Source organism: Scyliorhinus torazame, chromosome 12, assembly GCF_047496885.1.
Source record: "Scyliorhinus torazame isolate Kashiwa2021f chromosome 12, sScyTor2.1, whole genome shotgun sequence".
NCBI classification, from domain to species: Eukaryota; Metazoa; Chordata; class Chondrichthyes; order Carcharhiniformes; family Scyliorhinidae; genus Scyliorhinus; species Scyliorhinus torazame.
This window is the reverse complement of record NC_092718.1, coordinates 11,410,373-11,428,861: the sequence shown is the minus strand read 5'-3', so window position 1 is coordinate 11,428,861 and position 18,489 is coordinate 11,410,373. Positions and strand designations below refer to the sequence as shown.

At 52.8% G+C, this 18,489-nt stretch overlaps 1 protein-coding gene across 3 annotated transcripts in view; it reads right to left on the bottom strand.

Annotated features, from left to right (window-relative positions):
• The window catches only part of LOC140387390 (uveal autoantigen with coiled-coil domains and ankyrin repeats protein-like), a 196,602-nt gene that overhangs the window by 87,894 nt on the left and 90,219 nt on the right, over nt 1–18,489 (bottom strand). For all 3 annotated transcript variants that reach the window (XM_072470420.1, XM_072470423.1, XM_072470421.1), the window contains exon 2: nt 3,917–4,047. In XM_072470420.1, coding sequence (XP_072326521.1) covers nt 3,917–4,047 — 131 coding nt within the window. The remainder of the gene's footprint in view (nt 1–3,916; nt 4,048–18,489) is intronic.

The window sequence follows — 18,489 nt, the reverse complement described above, 5'->3', positions numbered from 1 at the left end:
AACTAATTCAGCCATGAATCCAGTCAAGCATACAGAGTAATAAACATTATTGTCGTCCAACTTAATGCCTTTTTCTAGCCGCCGCCCCCCCCCCACCAAATATATTCCGAATTAAATTCACCGTTTTTGATCACTTCCAGCTGGGCAACAGTGGTTAATGCTCCACAGAACAGGACACAAGAGTGTCCACCGTATTAACAAGTTATAATTAAGAAAACGGTCATGCTGACTGAATAATTTTTCAGGATATTTGTCCAACTTAACCAAACAGTGGGCGAAAACCACAGTCTGGTGACACAGCAGCTTTGATAGAACAACGCGGTGTTGCAGGATTCGAAATCAGAGACACACATCATCATGTTCCACATGACCAGTTGCTGACCTTAGCCAGGCCCATTCTGCACTAAGCCATCCTTACTGCTGAATATGCAGTCACACAGACAATGACACAGATAATTCAAAGCCAGCTCCCTCTCCAATTAGGGAGGGGGATGGTAAGGATCGGGGGGGGGGGGTGAAGGTGAGGATGGGGGGGGAGAGAAGTTGAAAGGTAGGTGGGGAGGGTGTTCGGGGTGTGGGAGACAGAGAGAGGGGGCGAGAGAGGGAGAGGGGGCGAGAGAGGGAGAGGGGGCGAGAGAGGGAGAGGGGGCGAGAGAGGGAGAGGGGGCGAGAGGGGGCGAGAGGGGGCGAGAGGGGGCGAGAGGGGGCGAGAGGGGGCGAGAGGGGGGAGAGGGGGCGAGAGGGGGGAGAGGGGGGAGAGGGGGGGGAGAGAGGGGGGGAGAGGGGGGGGAGAGGGGGGGAGAGGGGGGGAGAGGGGGGGAGAGGGGGGGAGAGGGGGGGAGAGGGGGGGAGAGGGGGGGAGAGGGGGGGAGAGGGGGGGGAGAGGGGGGGAGAGGGGGCGAGAGGGGGCGAGAGGGGGCGAGAGGGGGGGAGAGGGGGGGAGAGGGGGGGAGAGGGGGGGAGAGGGGGGGAGAGGGGGGGAGAGGGGGGGAGAGGGGGGGAGAGGGGGGGAGAGGGGGGGAGAGAGGGGGGGAGAGGGGGGGAGAGGGGGCGAGAGGGGGCGAGAGGGGGCGAGAGGGGGGAGAGGGGGCGAGAGGGGGGAGAGGGGGGAGAGGGGGGGGAGAGAGGGGGGGAGAGGGGGGGAGGAGGGGGGAGAGGGGGGGAGAGGGGGGGAGAGGGGGGGAGAGGGGGGGAGAGGGGGGGAGAGGGGGGGAGAGGGGGGGAGAGGGGGGGAGAGGGGGGGAGAGGGGGGGGAGAGGGGGGGAGAGGGGGGCGAGAGGGGGCGAGAGGGGGCGAGAGGGGGCGAGAGGGGGCGAGAGGGGGCGAGAGGGGGCGAGAGGGGGGGAGAGGGGGGGAGAGGGGGGGAGAGGGGGGGAGAGGGGGGGAGAGGGGGGGAGAGGGGGGGAGAGGGGGGGAGAGGGGGGGAGAGAGGGGGGGGAGAGGGGGGGAGAGGGGGGGAGAGGGGGGGAGAGGGGGGGAGAGGGGGGAGAGGGGGGGAGAGGGGGGGAGAGAGGGGGGGAGAGAGGGGGGGAGAGAGGGGGGGAGAGAGGGGGGGAGAGGGGGAGAGAGGGGGGGGGAGAGGGGGAGAGAGGGGGAGAGAGGGGGGGGAGAGGGGGGGAGAGGGGGGGAGAGGGGGGGAGAGGGGGGGAGAGAGGGGGGGAGAGAGGGGGGGAGAGAGGGGGGGAGAGAGGGGGGGAGAGAGGGGGGGAGAGAGGGGGGGAGAGAGGGGGGGAGAGAGGGGGGGAGAGGGGGGGAGAGGGGGGGGGAGGGGGGGAGAGGGGGAGAGAGGGGGGGAGAGGGGGGGAGAGGGGGGGGAGAGGGGGGGAGAGAGGGGGGGAGAGGGGGGGAGAGGGGGGGAGAGGGGGGGAGAGAGGGGGGGAGAGGGGGGGAGAGAGGGGGAGAGAGGGGGGGAGAGGGGGAGAGAGGGGGGGAGAGAGGGGGAGAGAGGGGGGGGGAGAGGGGGGGAGAGAGGGGGGGAGAGAGGGGGGTAGAGAGGGGGGTAGAGAGGGGGGGAGAGAGGGGGGGAGAGAGGGGGGAGAGAGGGGGGGAGAGAGGGGGGAGAGAGGGGGGGAGAGAGGGGGGGAGAGAGGGGGGGGAGAGAGGGGGGGAGAGAGGGGGGAGAGGGGGGGAGAGGGGGGGAGAGGGGGGGAGAGGGGGGGAGAGGGGGGGAGAGGGGGGGAGAGGGGGGGAGAGGGGGGGAGAGGGGGGGAGAGGGGGGGAGAGGGGGGGAGAGGGGGAGAGGGGGGGGAGAGGGGGGGAGAGGGGGGGAGAGGGGGGAGAGGGGGGGAGAGGGGGGGAGAGGGGGGAGAGGGGGGGAGAGGGGGAGGGGGGAGGGGGGAGGGGGCGAGAGGGGGGGAGGGGGCGAGAGGGGGGGAGGGGGCGAGAGGGGGGGAGGGGGCGAGAGGGGGGGAGGGGGCGAGAGGGGGGAGGGGCGAGAGGGGGCGAGAGGGGGGGAGGGGGCGAGAGGGGGGGAGGGGGCGAGAGGGGGGGAGGGGGCGAGAGGGGATGAGGGGGCGAGAGAGGGAGAGGGGGCGAGAGAGGGAGAGGGGGCGAGAGAGGGAGGGGGCGAGAGAGGGAGGGGGCGAGAGAGGGAGGGGGCGAGAGAGGGAGGGGGCGAGAGAGGGAGGGGGCGAGAGAGGGAGGGGGCGAGAGAGGGAGGGGGCGAGAGAGGGAGGGGGCGAGAGAGGAGGGGCGAGAGAGGGAGGGGGCGAGAGAGGGAGGGGGGCGAGGAGAGGGAGGGGGCGAGAGAGGGAGGGGGCGAGAGAGAGGGAGGGGCGAGAGAGGGAGGGGGCGAGAGAGGAGGGGGCGAGAGAGGGAGGGGGCGAGAGAGGGAGGGGGCGAGAGAGGGAGGGGGCGAGAGAGGGAGGGGGCGAGAGAGGGAGGGGGCGAGAGAGGGAGGGGGCGAGAGAGGGAGGGGGCGAGAGAGGGGGCGAGAGGGAGGGGAGAGGGAGGGGGCGAGAGAGGGAGGGGGCGAGAGAGGGAGGGGGCGAGAGAGGGAGGGGGCGAGAGAGGGAGGGGGCAGAGAGGGAGGGGGCGAGAGAGGGAGGGGGCGAGAGAGGGAGGGGCGAGAGAGGGAGGGGCGAGAGAGAGGGGGCGAGAGAGGGAGGGGGCGAGAGAGGGAGGGGGGAGAGAGGGAGGGGGGAGAGAGGAGGGCGAGAGAGGGGCAGAGAGGGAGGGGCGAGAGAGGGAGGGGGCGAGAGAGGGAGGGGGCGAGAGAGGGAGGGGGCGAGAGAGGGAGGGGGGCGAGAGAGGGAGGGGCGAGAGAGGGAGGGGGCGAGAGAGGGAGGGGGCGAGAGAGGGAGGGGGCGAGAGAGGGAGGGGGCGAGAGAGGGAGGGGGCGAGGGAGGGAGGGGGCGAGGGAGGGAGGGGGCGAGAGAGGGAGGGGCGAGAGAGGGAGGGGGCGAGAGAGGGAGGGGGCGAGAGGAGGGGCGAGAGGGAGGGGGCGAGAGAGGGAGGGGGCGAGAGAGGGAGGGGGCGAGAGAGAGGGAGGGGGCGAGAGAGGGAGGGGGCGAGAGAGGGAGGGGGCGAGAGAGGGAGGGGGCGAGAGAGGGAGGGGGGCGAGAGAGGGAGGGGCGAAGGAGGGAGGGGGCGAGAGAGGGAGGGGGGCGAGAGAGGGAGGGGGCGAGAGAGGGAGGGGGCATATGAGTGAGTTGTGGGCAGGGAGCTACAGGTTTGATAAATGAATTCAGAGGGAACACACTCTGATGTCAGACTTGTTCAGATTTCCAAGTTGAACAAACGGTAAAAGACGTGTGCACGCAGGATGCTACAACAAACTATACGATTATAAAAGTAGACAAACCAAACTCCACAACATCATATCTCAAGTAACAAGACCTGGGCTGCAGTAGAATTGAAAGTTACAAAACTGAAAGTCACGATACTCTGGTGAAGATGCTGGTGAACGGACACTTACGCTGATCGGCCCTCCACATCCAACTTGGTGCAGACAATTCCTCTTTTGGCAAGGACTGACGTAACTTTGTCCACATCTCCTTTATCCACTGCCTTCAACAGCCGATCGTCATACTTGCTCCAGTCGGATGTCTGTTTAAAAGAGAAAAATATCGCATTGAAACACTTGATTCAGGGCTTTGCCCATGTAACATCTCAGTTTGATAATGTGGCAAGGGGGGGGGGGGGGGAATCTGTCACCCACTAACCGGAGATTCTTCTCACGCATTTTCATGTTATACATCAGCACCTGTTTCCAGGGTCTAAGCAGGAATCCAACATGTGCAGGATTTAATAGCTCAAACATTACAAGCAAGCCCCCTGCAAGATGCAAGGATATAATGTCAACAGACGGACTCTTGTATCACAGTCCAGATGACCAGCAAATGGCACTGGTACAGCGCGCCCCTCAGAATTAGCCAGAACGGAAGGGATTTTAAATTGTTCTCCGTTCTTCTCTTTCCTTTCGTTCAGCCTTCCGGCACGTATGGTTGTCACCGAAGTGACCAGAAATGCTTTGGACCCAAGTGTGCATCCTGAGGAGCTAGCCACATCAATCGACGCAATGGACTGTCCGTGTGGAGATCGATCCTGGTCCCGGGTCACTGTCCGTGTGGAGTTTGCACATTCTCCCAGTGTCTGCGTGGGTCTCACCCCCACAACCCAAAGATGTGCAGGGTGGGTGGTTTAGGCACACTAATCTGCCCCTTAATTTGAAAAAAAAAAATAAAATTGGGTTCTTCAAATTACGAAAAATAAATGCAATACTACTGGCAGGTACACAGCACTAGGAGCGAGTTACAGATTCTACAATATAGGAGCTGGACATTGAACCCGCTTATGCCTGTATTTATGGCCTGCACGAGCCTCCTCAGTATAACCTTGGGTTCCTTTCTCCCTTTAATGCATCCGTAAATTTCACCTTAAATACGTCGTAAAGTAAAATCCTAAATTGTTTTACAAGTACATTAAAGATAAAAGGATAGCTAGGGAAAGAGTAGGGCCCTTATGTACCACAGTGGCAATGTGTGTGTGGAGAGGAGGATGTAGGCAGGGTTCTAAATGAATACTTTGTGTTGGTGTTCACTAGCAAGAGGGACGGGGTGGATATAGAAATCAGGGAGGACTGGGATAAAATTAAAGAAATTAATATGGACAGCGAGGAGGTTCCGAGTGATCTGGCAGGCTTAAAAGTAGATAAATTTCCAGGACCAGATGAAATGAACCCCAGGCTGTTGAGTGAGGCAAGGGAGGAAATAGCATGGGCGCTGCCATGATTCTCAATACCTCTCTGGCCACAGGAGAGGTGCCGGAGGACTGGAGGATCGCCAATGTGGTACCATCATTCAAGAAGGGAGGAAGGGATAAACCAGGAAGCTACAGGCCAGTCAGGCTAACCTCAGTGGTGGGAAACTATTGGAAACAAATCTGAGAGTCAGAATTAATCTGCATTTGGAGAGACAGCGCAGCATGGTTTTGTTAAGGGGAGGTCACGTCTGACCAACTTGATTGAATTTTTTGAAGAGATGACCAGGCGTGTAGATGAGGGCAATGTGTTTAACGTAGTCTCATTGGATTTCAGTAAGGTTTTTGAGAAGGTCCCACATGGGAGACTGATAGCAAAGGCAAGAGCCCGTGGGATCCAGGGTGATGGTCAGGGGATGTTTTTCTGACTGGAAGCCTGTGTCCCATGGGGTCCCGTAGGGATCATTGTTGGGGCCCTTGTTGTCTGTGGTTTACATAAATGATTTAGACTTGAAAGTAGGAGGGTTGATCAATAAGTTTGCGAATGGTACGGAAACTGATGGGGTGGTAAACAGTGAGGGAGATAGCCTTCGATTACAGGAAATTATAGACAAGCTGGTCAGATTATCTGATCAGTGGCAAATGGAATTCAATCCAGATAAGTTCGAGGTGATGCACTCGGGCAGGACAAACAAGGCAAGGGAATACATCATGAACAGTAGGACCATGAGAAGCACCAAGGTGCAGATGTGAACCAGTCCCTTAAGATAGCAGAGCAGGTGGATAAAGTAGCTAAGAAATCATATGGTGGGGTGGCGCAGTAGTTAACACTGCTGCCTCACTGCGCTGAGCACCCAGGTTTGATCACGGCCCTGAGTCACTGTCCGTGTGGAGTTTGTAAATTCTCCCATGTCTGCATGGGCCTCACTCTCACAACCCAAAAGATGTGCAGGATAGGTGGATTGGCCACGCTAAATTGCCCCTTCATTGGAAATATTTTTTATTTTTTAAGGCATAGGATAAACCATGGCATAAAGTTTAAGAGCAGGGAGATGATGCTGGAACTGTATAAAACATTGGTTAGGCCACAGTTAGAGTATTGTGTGTAGTTCTGGAATCCACATTATAGGAGGGATGAGATACGCAGAGGAGATTTATCAGGATGTTGCCTGTTCTGGAGATTTTTAGCTAGCGATTGGACAGACTGGGGTTGTTTTCCTTGGGGCCGAGGAGATCGAGGAGAAGAAAATAATTGAGATGTAGAAGATTCAGTGGCATAGAAAGAGTAGACAGGACAAAGCTTTTCCTCTTGGGAGGAGGGATCAATGACCAGGAGGCATAGATTTAATGTAAGGGGCAGGAGGTTTAGAGGGGATGTGACGAAAAACATTTTCACCCAGAGGGAGGTGAGAGTTTGGAACTCACTGCCTGAAGGCAGAGACACTCGTAACATTTAAGAAGTATTTAAATGTGCATTTGCCATGCCAAGGCATACAAGGCTATATCTAGATGCATGCCTTGGCATCACAAGTACACAAGGCTGTGGACCAAGTTTGGGAAAATGGGACTAGAATAGTTAGACGATTGTTTCTGACCAGCGCAGACGCGATGGGCCGAAGGGCACTTTGTGTTGCAGACCTCTGACTCTATCACAGCGCCAGGGCCCCGAGTTAGATTCCCGGCTCGGGTCACTGGCTGTGCGGAGTTTGCACGTTCTCCCCATGTCTGCGTGGGTTTCCTCCGGGTGCTCCAGTTTCCTCCCAGAAGTCCCGAAAGACGTGCTTGTTAGGTGTATTGGACATTCTGAATTCTCCCTCCGTGTACCCGAACAGGCGCCGGATTGCGGCGACGAGGGGATTTTCATTGTAACTTCATTGCAGTGTTAATATAAGCCTACTTGTGACAATGAAGACAAAGATTATTGAAGTAGCAAGTTGCACATCTGCACCAGAAGGTGTAAAGAAGTTACACCTGGATTTCCTATTGGATTAATTAGTGACTATTATTGATCAGGCCACACCTGGAATATTGTGTGCAGTTTTAGATGGGGTGAGGGGGGTGGATTTGAGGAGCCCAGGAGAGGGAGGTTAGATGAAATGCGGGGGTCCGGTGGCCACGGTGGGGTCAATTGGGGGGAGGGTCGAAAGATCGGGGCTGCATTTAAAAATGGCACCCCAATCCTCCAGTAGCCTTCCTGCGCTGGCGAGCGTGGCCTCGACGGGGAATCCCTCACCAAGGTGGAAAAAAAACTGCAAAGTTCCGTTGAATAGCGAGGTTTTTCACACCACCAAGGAACACCCCCACTGAACCCGCCGAAGCCGGACACACAAATCTTTTTGATTGAAACGGGCCCCAGAAATCCTCGAAAAACACAAGAAAAAGTAACGGTGCATTTCCACTTTTTCCGATGAATCACCTTCCCCTCCTGGATTTTACGAACAAGACAAATTGAAATGCCAATTAAAAAGCAAAACCTCAAACTGGGGCATGACTGAGAACCTCGCAATAATTTCTATCCTGTTCTTGGTTTTGTCCCTAATGTGCAAAGCCTTCAACTTGGCTTCCACTAGGAAACCCACCATTGACAAATGCTGCTCCCCTGCTCTGCGTTCTGGTACAGTGACTCTGGTTTCAACCTGCTGACATCCCGGATGCGAACCTATTTGAAGCAGCACAAAATATTAATACTTTTCTAATGCCGACCAACAAAACTAAACAGGATCCGTCACAGGAACAGGAGGTGGTCATTCAATCCCTTGGACATATTCAGCTATCTAATGAGGATATGGGCTGGTCTGAAGCTCAATCCTGTTCATCTCCAATTCCCGAGTCTCCAGTTTTTTGGGGGGACACTACGCTGTACTTCCTGACATCATCCCAGAATGACCCGGCTCTAAATGCTAAGGTTATGCTTCCTCTAGTTTCTTCCCATCTATCAAATACTGGCAGTTAGCAACGGCAAGTAGAGCAATACAGTTACCTGCTCCCCTTCCCAATTTTTATTGCAGCCCTGTGAAACACCTTGGAACGTTTTGCTAGGTTGGAAAGTGGTGTTTTATTCTCTTCATTGACTGTTTAAGATGCTCTGTAATTGCAAAAGCGGCTTTCGAAATGGAAGCCTTTTTGTATTTGTTTACTATTTCTCCCCCCACCCACCTTCACCACTGAGGGTTCCAACTCCCGTTGGGTTTAGGTTCCGTGGGTGCTGGTCGTCATTCCGTACCTCACCATCTCAACAGGTTACTGACCTGCAGGGAGTCATCACCTCGGATGGCCGAGATTAGGATTTGACTCGGGGGAAAAGAAGCAAAAAAATCAAAATAAATAAATAAAAAATAATGTTTGGGGCCTAGTTATAGGGTGGGGTGGGGGGGGGTGCTCGTTCAGAGGGTCGGTATAGACCCGAGGGGCCGAATGGCCTCCTTCTGCACTGTAGGGATGTTGTGATGCTACAAAGACGCACTGGGGAAATATCTGGGACTGACTGATCCCCCACTCCCCAAAACAGTAATCAGCTCAGACACAGCCACAATGGACAGTGGCACTCTTGGTGGAAATGCATTCACTCAATTAAGTCATTGTGGGGGGGCTTCCGGTGGCAGCCATGCACTAAACGGACATGTACTTGGTGGCTCCCGCCCGGGGAAACTTTTACCTGCCCATAAATCCCGGTCGGACTTTTGAATGTGGTCCCGAGGTCCCGATTCTTGCTGGTGAAGGTGTCGGCTATTTGTTGCGTACGGTCCGGAATGCACGCGACAAAGAAAAGAAAAGCGGCTGCCGACAGGCCACCCCGAGGCAATGGAGCGCGGTGTCGAAGGCGCGCTGTCGGCGGGCCCGGAGTCGGCACGTCCGGCCTAATGGTCTACTGCTCAGTTGGTAGACTTTTTAATACTGCTTAGTTCCAGAAACAGAGCTTGGAAAGCTGGAGGTGGGTCTGATCTTCGGGGGCTGGCAAGATGCGGAGGACGGGAATATTTTTATTTGCGGTTTGTTTGTTTTTAAATGATGGGGTTTGGGTGATATGGGGGGTTCAGGGAAGTCGCAGCCTCGTAAGGGGGGGTCACCATACCGGTGTGAGACCAGTAAACGGAAGGGATGTGGGGGATGAGGTGGTCTGAGGGGGGCAGTGTTTTGAATATTGGGGGGGGGGGGGGGGGTTTCGATTTAGCCGGAGGGCGGGGGTGGTACGGGGAAGCTGACGGTGTGAGTAATGTCAGGGCACTGAGATGTAGAAGTTGATGGCCATGGATACATCTCAGTGGCCCCAAAGGGCGCGACCTGACGCGATTAGCTCGAGCGAAAATATGGCTGATTTGGGGGGTGGGGGGGGGGGTGGGGGGGGAGAAATGCCTCCTCGCTTCGATTGGCAACTTGGAATGTCCGGGTCTTTAAAGGTGGCGGCCAAGGTAAGATCGAGAAGGGGGTGGATGGGTCAGGTTTACCACTCAGGACTTGATATGAAGAAGAGTGGGGAGTGGGGTGGCTGTGTTAATAAGAGGGTGTCATTCTCAATGAAGAGGTTCATTGCTGATCCGAATGGTAGATTTGTGTTGGTAAGTTAGTACTGTGCAGGGGCGGGGGGAACGGGACTTCAATACAGTCCTGAACCCGGAGGCTGGATTGATCATGGCCTAGGTGTGGGAAGATGACGTCGATGGCAGGGGGGCGGTCAAGATTCATGCAGCTTATGTGCGCCGTGGATCCTTGGCGCTTTGGGAGGCCTAGGGCGAGGGAGTTTTCTTTCTTTTCACATGTTCACAAATGTTATTTTCACAGATTTTTTTTGTTTCAGATAAGACGTTGATTTCAAGAGTGGCGGGGACAGAGCACTCGCCAATCGTGGTGTCTGACCACGCTCCGCACTGGGTGGACCTGCGAGTGGAAAAGCCGTCCCCTTGTAGACCCCAGTGGAGATTGAACATTGGTCTCCTTGCGGATGGGGGGGGGGATATGGGAGCGGTTGGAAGGGGCCATTTGTAACTTTATGGATCAGAACGACACGGGGACAGTCTCTTCCGGGGTGCTGTGGGAGGCACTGAAGCTGCAGTTAGGGGAGAGCTCAATACAACAAAGAGCGAGATGTTCCTGATTGGCTGCGGAGGACAGCAGCAGGGTTTGAATGGGCTTCCTTTTTGCCTGGCTAGAAAAGGCTTTCACTATCTGGGGATCCAGTTGGCATGGGACTGGGTCCAGCTTCACAAATTAAGTCTGGCAAGTTTAGTTTAGTTTAGGGGGTGAAAGGGGAGATTAAAAGATGGGACTCTGTGCGGGAGAGTCCAGACAATAAAGCTGGTGATCCTGCAGAGTTTCCTTTCTTGTATTCCAGTATCTCCCAATCTTTCTGCACAAATGTTTTTTCATTAAGATCAATTAATGATGACGCAGTGATTAGCACTGCTGCCTCACGGCACTGAGGGCCCGGGTTTGATCCCGACCCCAGGTTTGATTTGATTTGATTTATTGTTGTCACATGTATTAGTATACAGTGAAAAGTATTGTATCTTGCATGCTGTACAAACAATGCATACCGTACATAGGGAAGGAAGGAGAGACTGCAGAATATAATGTTACAATCATAGCTAGGGTGTGGAGAAAAGATCAACTTAATACGAGGTAGGTCCATTCAAAAGTCTGATGGCAGTCGGGAAGAAGCTGTTCTTGAGTCGGTTGGTACGCGACCTCAAACTTTGGTATCTTTTAATTGACGGAAGAAGGGGGAAGAGAGTATGTCCTGGGTGCATGGGGTCCTTAATTATGCTGGCTGCAGGTCACTGTCCGTGTGGAGTTTGCACATTCTCCCCATGTCTGCGTGGGTCTCATACCTCCAACTCAAAAATATGTGCAGGGAGGTGGATTGGCCACGCTAAATTACCCCTTAATTGGGGGAAAGAAAAAGGGATACTCAAATTTTTTTTAAAAGATCAATAGGCTTATTCTGGGCTGTGTGGGAGTGGGCAGGATCCACCGTATTAAAAGAGTTTATCTGGAGAGGGGTAGACAAGGTGGTGGCCTGACTCTCCCGAACTTTCAAAGTTATTACTGGGTTGCCAATATTGTCATAGTCAGGAAATGGGTGTTGGATCAAGGGTCGGTGTGGTCCAGGGCGGAGGAGGCCTCGTATAGGGTGACCTCCTGAAGGGCACCGGCTTCAGTTCCTCTACCATTCTCACCTAGTAGGTACTCATCAAATCCAGTGGTAGTATCCACTCGGAGGGTGTGGAATCAGTGCCAGCTACATTTTGGCCTCGAGGGCATGTACAGAAAGGCCCTGAACTGTGTTAACCATATATTTGTCCCAGCGAGATTGGACGGCAGGTTAAGGAATGGGACCGTTTGGGGATCAAATGCTTCGAGGACCTGTTTTTGGGTGGGAAGTTTGCGAACCTAACTGAGCTGATGGGAGGCTTACCAATTGCCCAGCGGGAAGAGTTCAGATACCTCCAGATAAAGGAGTAAAGAGATGGGTTCATTCACAATGTTGTCGCCCTTAGGGCTTGCTATTGGGGAGAGCAAGGTCTTCAATGTGTAGCCCGAGTTGGCTAGGAAGGAGGAAGTTTCGATGGTGGCAATGCAGCAAAAATGTGAGGAGGAGTTGGGCGGCATGGTGCGAGGTTGGATTTAGGAAGACAGACTGTGTAGGATTAATGCATCCTCGTCATGTGCTAGACTGTGCCTTATTCAGTTTAAAGCTGGGCATTAAGCACAGATGATGCCGGAAAGACGGAGCTGATTCTTCCCAGAAGTGGCCAAAGAGTGTACACGATGTGCTGGATCCCTGCTAATCATGTCCACGTGTTCTGGTCTTGGGAGGGAGTCACAGATGTCATCTCAAATGGTGGGAATGGTGGTCTCGCCTTCTCCATAGGTAGCTATTTTTGGAGTGTCTGAGGATCTGGGTGTTTTGGTGGAGAAGGAGGCCGATGCTGTGGCTTTCGTCTCCCCATTAGCCCGAAAGAAAATTTTGCGGAACTGGCGGTCCTCAGATCCACCAAGTATCGGGTCATGGGTGCGGGACATTGCGGAGTTTCTTCATTTGGAGAGAATTAATTTCACCATTAGAGGAATGGATAGGGGTTCTTCATGAGGTGGAAGCTGTTCATCGACTTTTTCAAGATGTATTAGAACATCATTGGGGGGTGTGGGGGGTAAGTAGGAGAGGGTGACGGGGTACAGTAACTACTGGTTGTTAAGGAGTAAGGGGGTACTCTAATTATTTTTAGATTTCTTTGGGGGTGTGGCTGATGTACTTGTATATGGGGGGGTTCCTGCTGTGTTATATAGCCATAGCGTTTTATGCATTGTTAATATGTTATGGAGTGTTTGATATTGTTTTGTGTTATGTGCTGTCCCTGTTTTTGTATTTTCTGGATATACCTTCAATAAATTAAGTCAATGTGGGGGGGGGGGGGGGGAAGAGGAGAGAGATACAGATAGGGAAGGAGAACACTAAAAAACAAATTTTTAAAAACAGGCTCATGACATTCACTCAGTGATGAATTGGTTCCGACAGACCTGGAACAACCCAGCTCTGGCACTTGCTCAGTGCACCAGGCAGATGGTAATTATTTTTAGTTTGGGAACGAGGAAAACTGGCTTCACATTCCTGACCACTAACAGATGGAATTAAAGAGAAATGGCGTGCATTTCTACAGCACCTTTCGCAATCTCCGACACCCGAACACGATTTACAGTCAATGGAGTATGGATATTGTTATAGTGGAGGTAACACTGAAGCAAATTTGCAAACAGCTGTGTGATAAGGACGAGATAAGCTCAGCTACCTTTAAATGTTGACTGAGGGATCCATGTTGGCCAGTGATGTGTTTGTACTTCACGGAGAAACTCACCAAACACTTCGACTTGTCCAAACCAGAATCGGAAAATTAGATCTAGGACAAACAGCTATTATCTCTGGGTTGTTACCTGTGCCACGTGATAGCGAGACGAGGAATAGGGAGAGAGAGAGGAGTTAAACACGTGGCTACAGGGATGGGGCAGGAGGGAGGGTTTCAGATTTCTGGATAATTGGGGCTCATTCTGGGGTCTGTGGGACCTCTACAAACGGGATGCTCTACACCAATATCCTGGGGGGTAAATTTGCTAATGCTCTTCGGGGGGGTTTAAATTAGTTCAGCAGGGGCTTGGGAACCTGAATTGTAGCTCCAGTATACAGGAGGTTGAGAGTAGCGAGGTCATGAGTAAGGTTTCAAAGTTGCACGAATGTACCGGCAGGCAGGAAGGTGGTTTAAAGTGTGTCTTCTTCAATGCCAGGAGCATCCGGAATAAGGTGGGTGAACTTGCGGCATGGGTTGGTACCTGGGACTTCGATGTTGTGGCCATTTCGGAGACATGGCTAGAGCAGGGACATTAATGGTTGTTGCAGGTGCCGGGGTTTAGATATTTCAGTAAGCTCAGGGAAGGTGGTAAAAGAGGGGGAGGGGTGGCATTGTTCGACAAGGACAGTATTAAGGTGGCAGAAAGGACTTTTGATGAGGACTCGTCTACTGAGGTAGTATGGGCTGAGGTTAGAAACAGGAAAGGAGAGGTCACCCTGTTAGGGCTTTTCTTTATTTTTTTATAGGCCTCCGAAAAGTTCCAGAGATGTAGAGGAAAGGATTGCAAAGATGATTCTGGATAGGAGCGAAAGCAACAGGGTAGTTGTTATGGGGGACTTTAACTTTCCAAATATTGACTGGAAACGCTATAGATCGAGTACATTAGATGGGTCCGTTTTTGTCCAATGTGTGCAGGAGGGTTTCCTGACACAGTATGCAGATAGGCCAACGAGAGGCGAGGCCGTATTGGATTTGGTACTGGGTAATGAATCAGGACAGGTGTTAGATTTGGAGGTAGGTGAGCACTTTGGTGATAGTGACCACAATTCGATTAAGTTTACTTCAGTGGTGGAAAGGGATAGGTATATACCGCAGGGCAAGTTATATCTGGGGGAAAGGCAATTATGATGCGATGAGGCAAGACTTAGGATGCATCGGAGGGAGAGGAAAACTGCAGGGGATGGGCACAATGGAAATGTGGAGCTTGTTCAAGGAACAGCTACTGCGTGTCCTTGATAAGTATGTACCGGTCAGGCAGGGAGGAAGTGGTCGAGCAAGTGAGCAAGGTTTACTAAAGCAGTCGAAACACTTGTCAAGAGGAAGAAGGAGGCTTATGTAACGATGAGACATGAAGGTTCAGTTAGGGCACTCAAGAGTTACAAGTTAGCTAGGAAGGATCTAAAGAGAGAGTTAAGAAGAGCCAGGAGGGGACGTGAGAAGTCTTTGGCAGGTAGGATCAAGGCTAATCCTAAAGCTTTCTATAGATATGCCAGCAATAAAAGAATGACTAGGGTAAGAGTAGGGCCAGTCAAGGACAGTAGTGGGAAGTTGTGCTTGGAGTCCGAGGAGATAGGAGAGGTGCTAAATGAATATTTTTCATCAGTATTCACACAGGAAAAAGACAATGTTGTCGCGGAGAATACTAAGATTCAGGCTACTAGACTAGAAGGGCTTGGGGTTCATAAGGGGGAGGTGTTAGCAATTCCGGAAAGTGTGAAAATAGCTAAGTCTCCTGGGCCGGATGGGATTTATCCTAGGATTCTCTGGGAAGCTAGGGAGGAGATCGCTGAGCCTTTGGCTTTGACCTTTAAGTCATCTTTGGCTACAGGAATAGTGCCAGAAGACTGGAGGATAGCAAATGTTGTCCCCTTGTTCAAGAAGGGGAGTAGAGACAACCCCAGTAACTATAGACCAGTGAGCCTTATTTCTGTTGTGGGCAAAATCTTGGAAAAGGTTTATAAGAGATAGTGTGTATAATCATCTGGAAAGGAATAATTTGATTAGAGATAGTCAACACGGTTTTGTGAAGGGTAGGTCGTGCGTCACAAACCTTATTGAGTTCGTTGAGAAGGTGACCAAACAGGTGGATGAGGGTAAAGCAGTTGATGTGGTGTATATGGATTTCAGTAAAGCGTTTGATAAGGTTCCCCACGGTAGGCTACTGCAGAAAACACAGAGGCGTGGGATTCAGGGAGATTTAGCAGTTTGGATCAGAAATTGGCTAGCTGGAAGAAGACAAAGGGTGGTGGTTGATGGGAAGTGTTCAGACTGGAGTCCAGTTACTAGTGGTGTACCACAAGGATCTGTTTTGGGGCCACTGCTGTTTGTCATTTTTATAAATGACCTGGAGGAGGGCGTAGAAGGACGGGTGAGTAAATTTGCAGATGACACTAAAGTCGGTGGAGTTGCGGACAGTGCGGAAGGATGTTACAAGTTACAGAGGGACATAGATAAGCTGCAGCGTTGAGCTGAGAGGTGGCAAATGGAGTTTAATGCAGAAAAGTGAGGGGATTCATTTTGGAAGGAATAACAGGAAGACAGAGCACTGGGCTAATGGTAAGATTCTTGGCAGTGCAGATGAGCAGAGAGATCTCGGTGTCCATGTACATAGATCCCTGAAAGTTGCCACCCAGGTTGAGAGGGTTGTTAAGAAGGTGTACGGTGTGTTAGCTTTTATTGGTAGCGGGATTGAGTTTCGGAACCATGAGGTCATGTTGCAGCTGTACAAAACTCTGGTGCGGCCGCATTTGGAGTATTGCGTGCAATTCTGGTCGCCGCATTATAGGAAGGATGCGGAAGCATTGGAAAGGGTGCAGAGGAGATTTACCAGAATGTTGCCTGGTATGGAGGGAAGATCTTATGAGGAAAGGCTGAGGGATTTGAGGCTGTTTTCCTTAGAGAAAAGAAGGTTAAGAGGTGACTTAATTGAGGCATACAAGATAATCAGAGGATTGGATAGGGTGGACAGTAAGAGCCTTTTTCCGCGGATGGTGATGTCTAGCACGAGGGGACATACCTTTAAATTGAGGGGAGATAGATATAAGACTGATGTCAGAGGTAGGTTCTTTGCTCAGAGAGTAGTAAGGGCGTGGAATGCCTTGCCTGCAACTGTAGTGGACTCACCAACACGAAGGGCATTCAAATGGTCATTGGATAGACATATGGACGATAAGGGAATAGTGTAGATGGGCTTTAGAGTGGTTACACAGGTCGGCGCAACATCGAGGGCCGAAGGGCCTGTACTGTGCTGTAATGTTCTATGTTCTATTTATTGAGTCTCGTGAGGTAGGATAGCAATCTGCTACAGAGCACGTTGCAATGGGAGTCTGCTAACTACTCCTCTGGAACTTGCACCTAGCACTGACCATTCACATGTACATCTTATTACCCTTTCAATCTTCTTCTCCAGGTGGCCTGATGGGTCTCCCTTTATATCCGGGTCCCAGGTCACATGACCCCTGCCTGGAGTCCGCATGGTGTGCCTGTATCGCCACCTGCTGGTTGGAGGTCACACACCATCCAACTATGATATAGCCCATTGGCATATCACCACAGCCAGGAGAACAGACATGCTCTTCAAAATATTTTCACAAGATTCTGGTTTTACACTCACCTGAGGGCAGGGAGGGCCTTGGGTTAATGCCCCATCTGAAAGCTGGCGGGCGCAATTCTCCCATCGGGAGTCTAGGTCCGGATGCCGGATGGAAAACTGGAGTGTTTCACTCCGGCCTCGGAGGCCTCTCCCAGCCCCCTATTCTCCCGCCCACGGGGGGCTAGTAGCAGCGTCGCGTAAAAGCGCGCCTCGTAAATGACGTGGCCGGCGCTAACCCACGCATGCGCAGTTGCCGTCCTCCCCGAGGCCGCCCCGCAACATGATGTCGGATGGATCTTGCGGGGCGGCAGAGGAAAGGAGGTCCTCCTTCAGAGAGGCCGGCCCGCCGATCGGTGGGCACTGAACGCGGGCCAGACCCCTTTTGAAGAAGCCCCTGGTGCAGGAATCCCCCCCCCCACACACAGGCTGCCCCCCCCACCCCCAGCGTTCCCGCGCTGTTCCAGCCGGCAACGACCAGGTGTGGACGGCGGCGGGAAGCTGTCGTGTTGGGCAGGCCGCTCGGCCCATCCGGGCTGGCGAATCGGCGCTCGCCCGTTACAAACGGCAAGCGGCGATTCTCCCAGCGGCCAGCCGTGATTCTCGCCGCGCCGGTTTGGGGGGGGGGGGGGGGGATTGGGAGAATCGCGTGCGGGTGACGGGGCAGCGTGGTGGGACCCGCGCGGCGGGATTCTCCCACCCGGCGGGGGGGAATTCCGCCAGGCATCTTAAACTAGGCTGGTACAATGGTGATGTGCGAGAACATCAGACGAGGAAAGGGCCAGGCTTGCCTGTCATGTGCTTCTCCCCCCCCCCCCCCACCTTCCTTCTTTTCTAACTTTCACACCCACACCATCACCTCTCCTTCCACTTCAAGCTCTTTAAGAGAGGGTTGATATTCATTATTAAGGAACCCCACCCCGCCCATGAAGAACTGCGATCTGGTTCTTCAACTGGTGACCATTGATGGTCACAAAATGTAATTAACCAAGAAATCCAGTACATTAGGAGAGAAGAGAGAACACATGGGTCAAAAGGAATGGAATTAACAATTGTAGATCAGACACACATTAGCACATGACTCAATTCAGATGACTTTCAAGACACAATTTGCAAGAAAACGTGATTTAAAAACTTAATATTGGACAAGTAACCAAAAAGCTTAGTCAAAGAGGTAGCCTTTAAAGCCTTTAAAGAACATCTTAGAGAAGTGGGAGGTTGAGAGCAGAGAGTGTTAGGGAGGGGCAGCTTTGGAAATATTTCACCTGATCGGTTTGAACCTCGATATAGTTCCATGGACAACAGAACCTCTACTGGAATGAGAAGAGCAGGAAGAATAAAGAGAGTCTGCATCGACAAGGTTTCTGTGCAAATGTTTATTCTGGAAAAATTGTAACATTTCTGAAAATATCAAAATTAAAAATTCCTTTATAATGTTACAAGGGCACCAAAATATTTCAATAATTGCCTCGCCATTTATCAAATAGTTAAGCTGTTGCGTGAAAATAACAAGAGTTAAGTTGCTCAAGACTGTTGCAATTCAATCGACCAGGCTGAAAGTATCAGATGTCAAGGACACAAGCAGCAAACAAAACACAACGTCACCAGCACAAGATAAAAGCTGAAAAATACAACTTAGCTCAATTAAGTGAATAAAATCTCTGGGCTCAGGTGGCTGATTAGTAGTCGTCTGGAGCTTTTGGCCTTGCAGCTTTAAGGCATCACTTGAACTCAACGCGATTAAAGTCCATTCATTCACTTCAACACATCTATTACTGAAAGCCTCTGAACCACTTTGGATCAATAGAAATATCTAATTTCTGCAGCAGCCAGCGCAAACTATCGTCTCTCCTCTAACCTTGC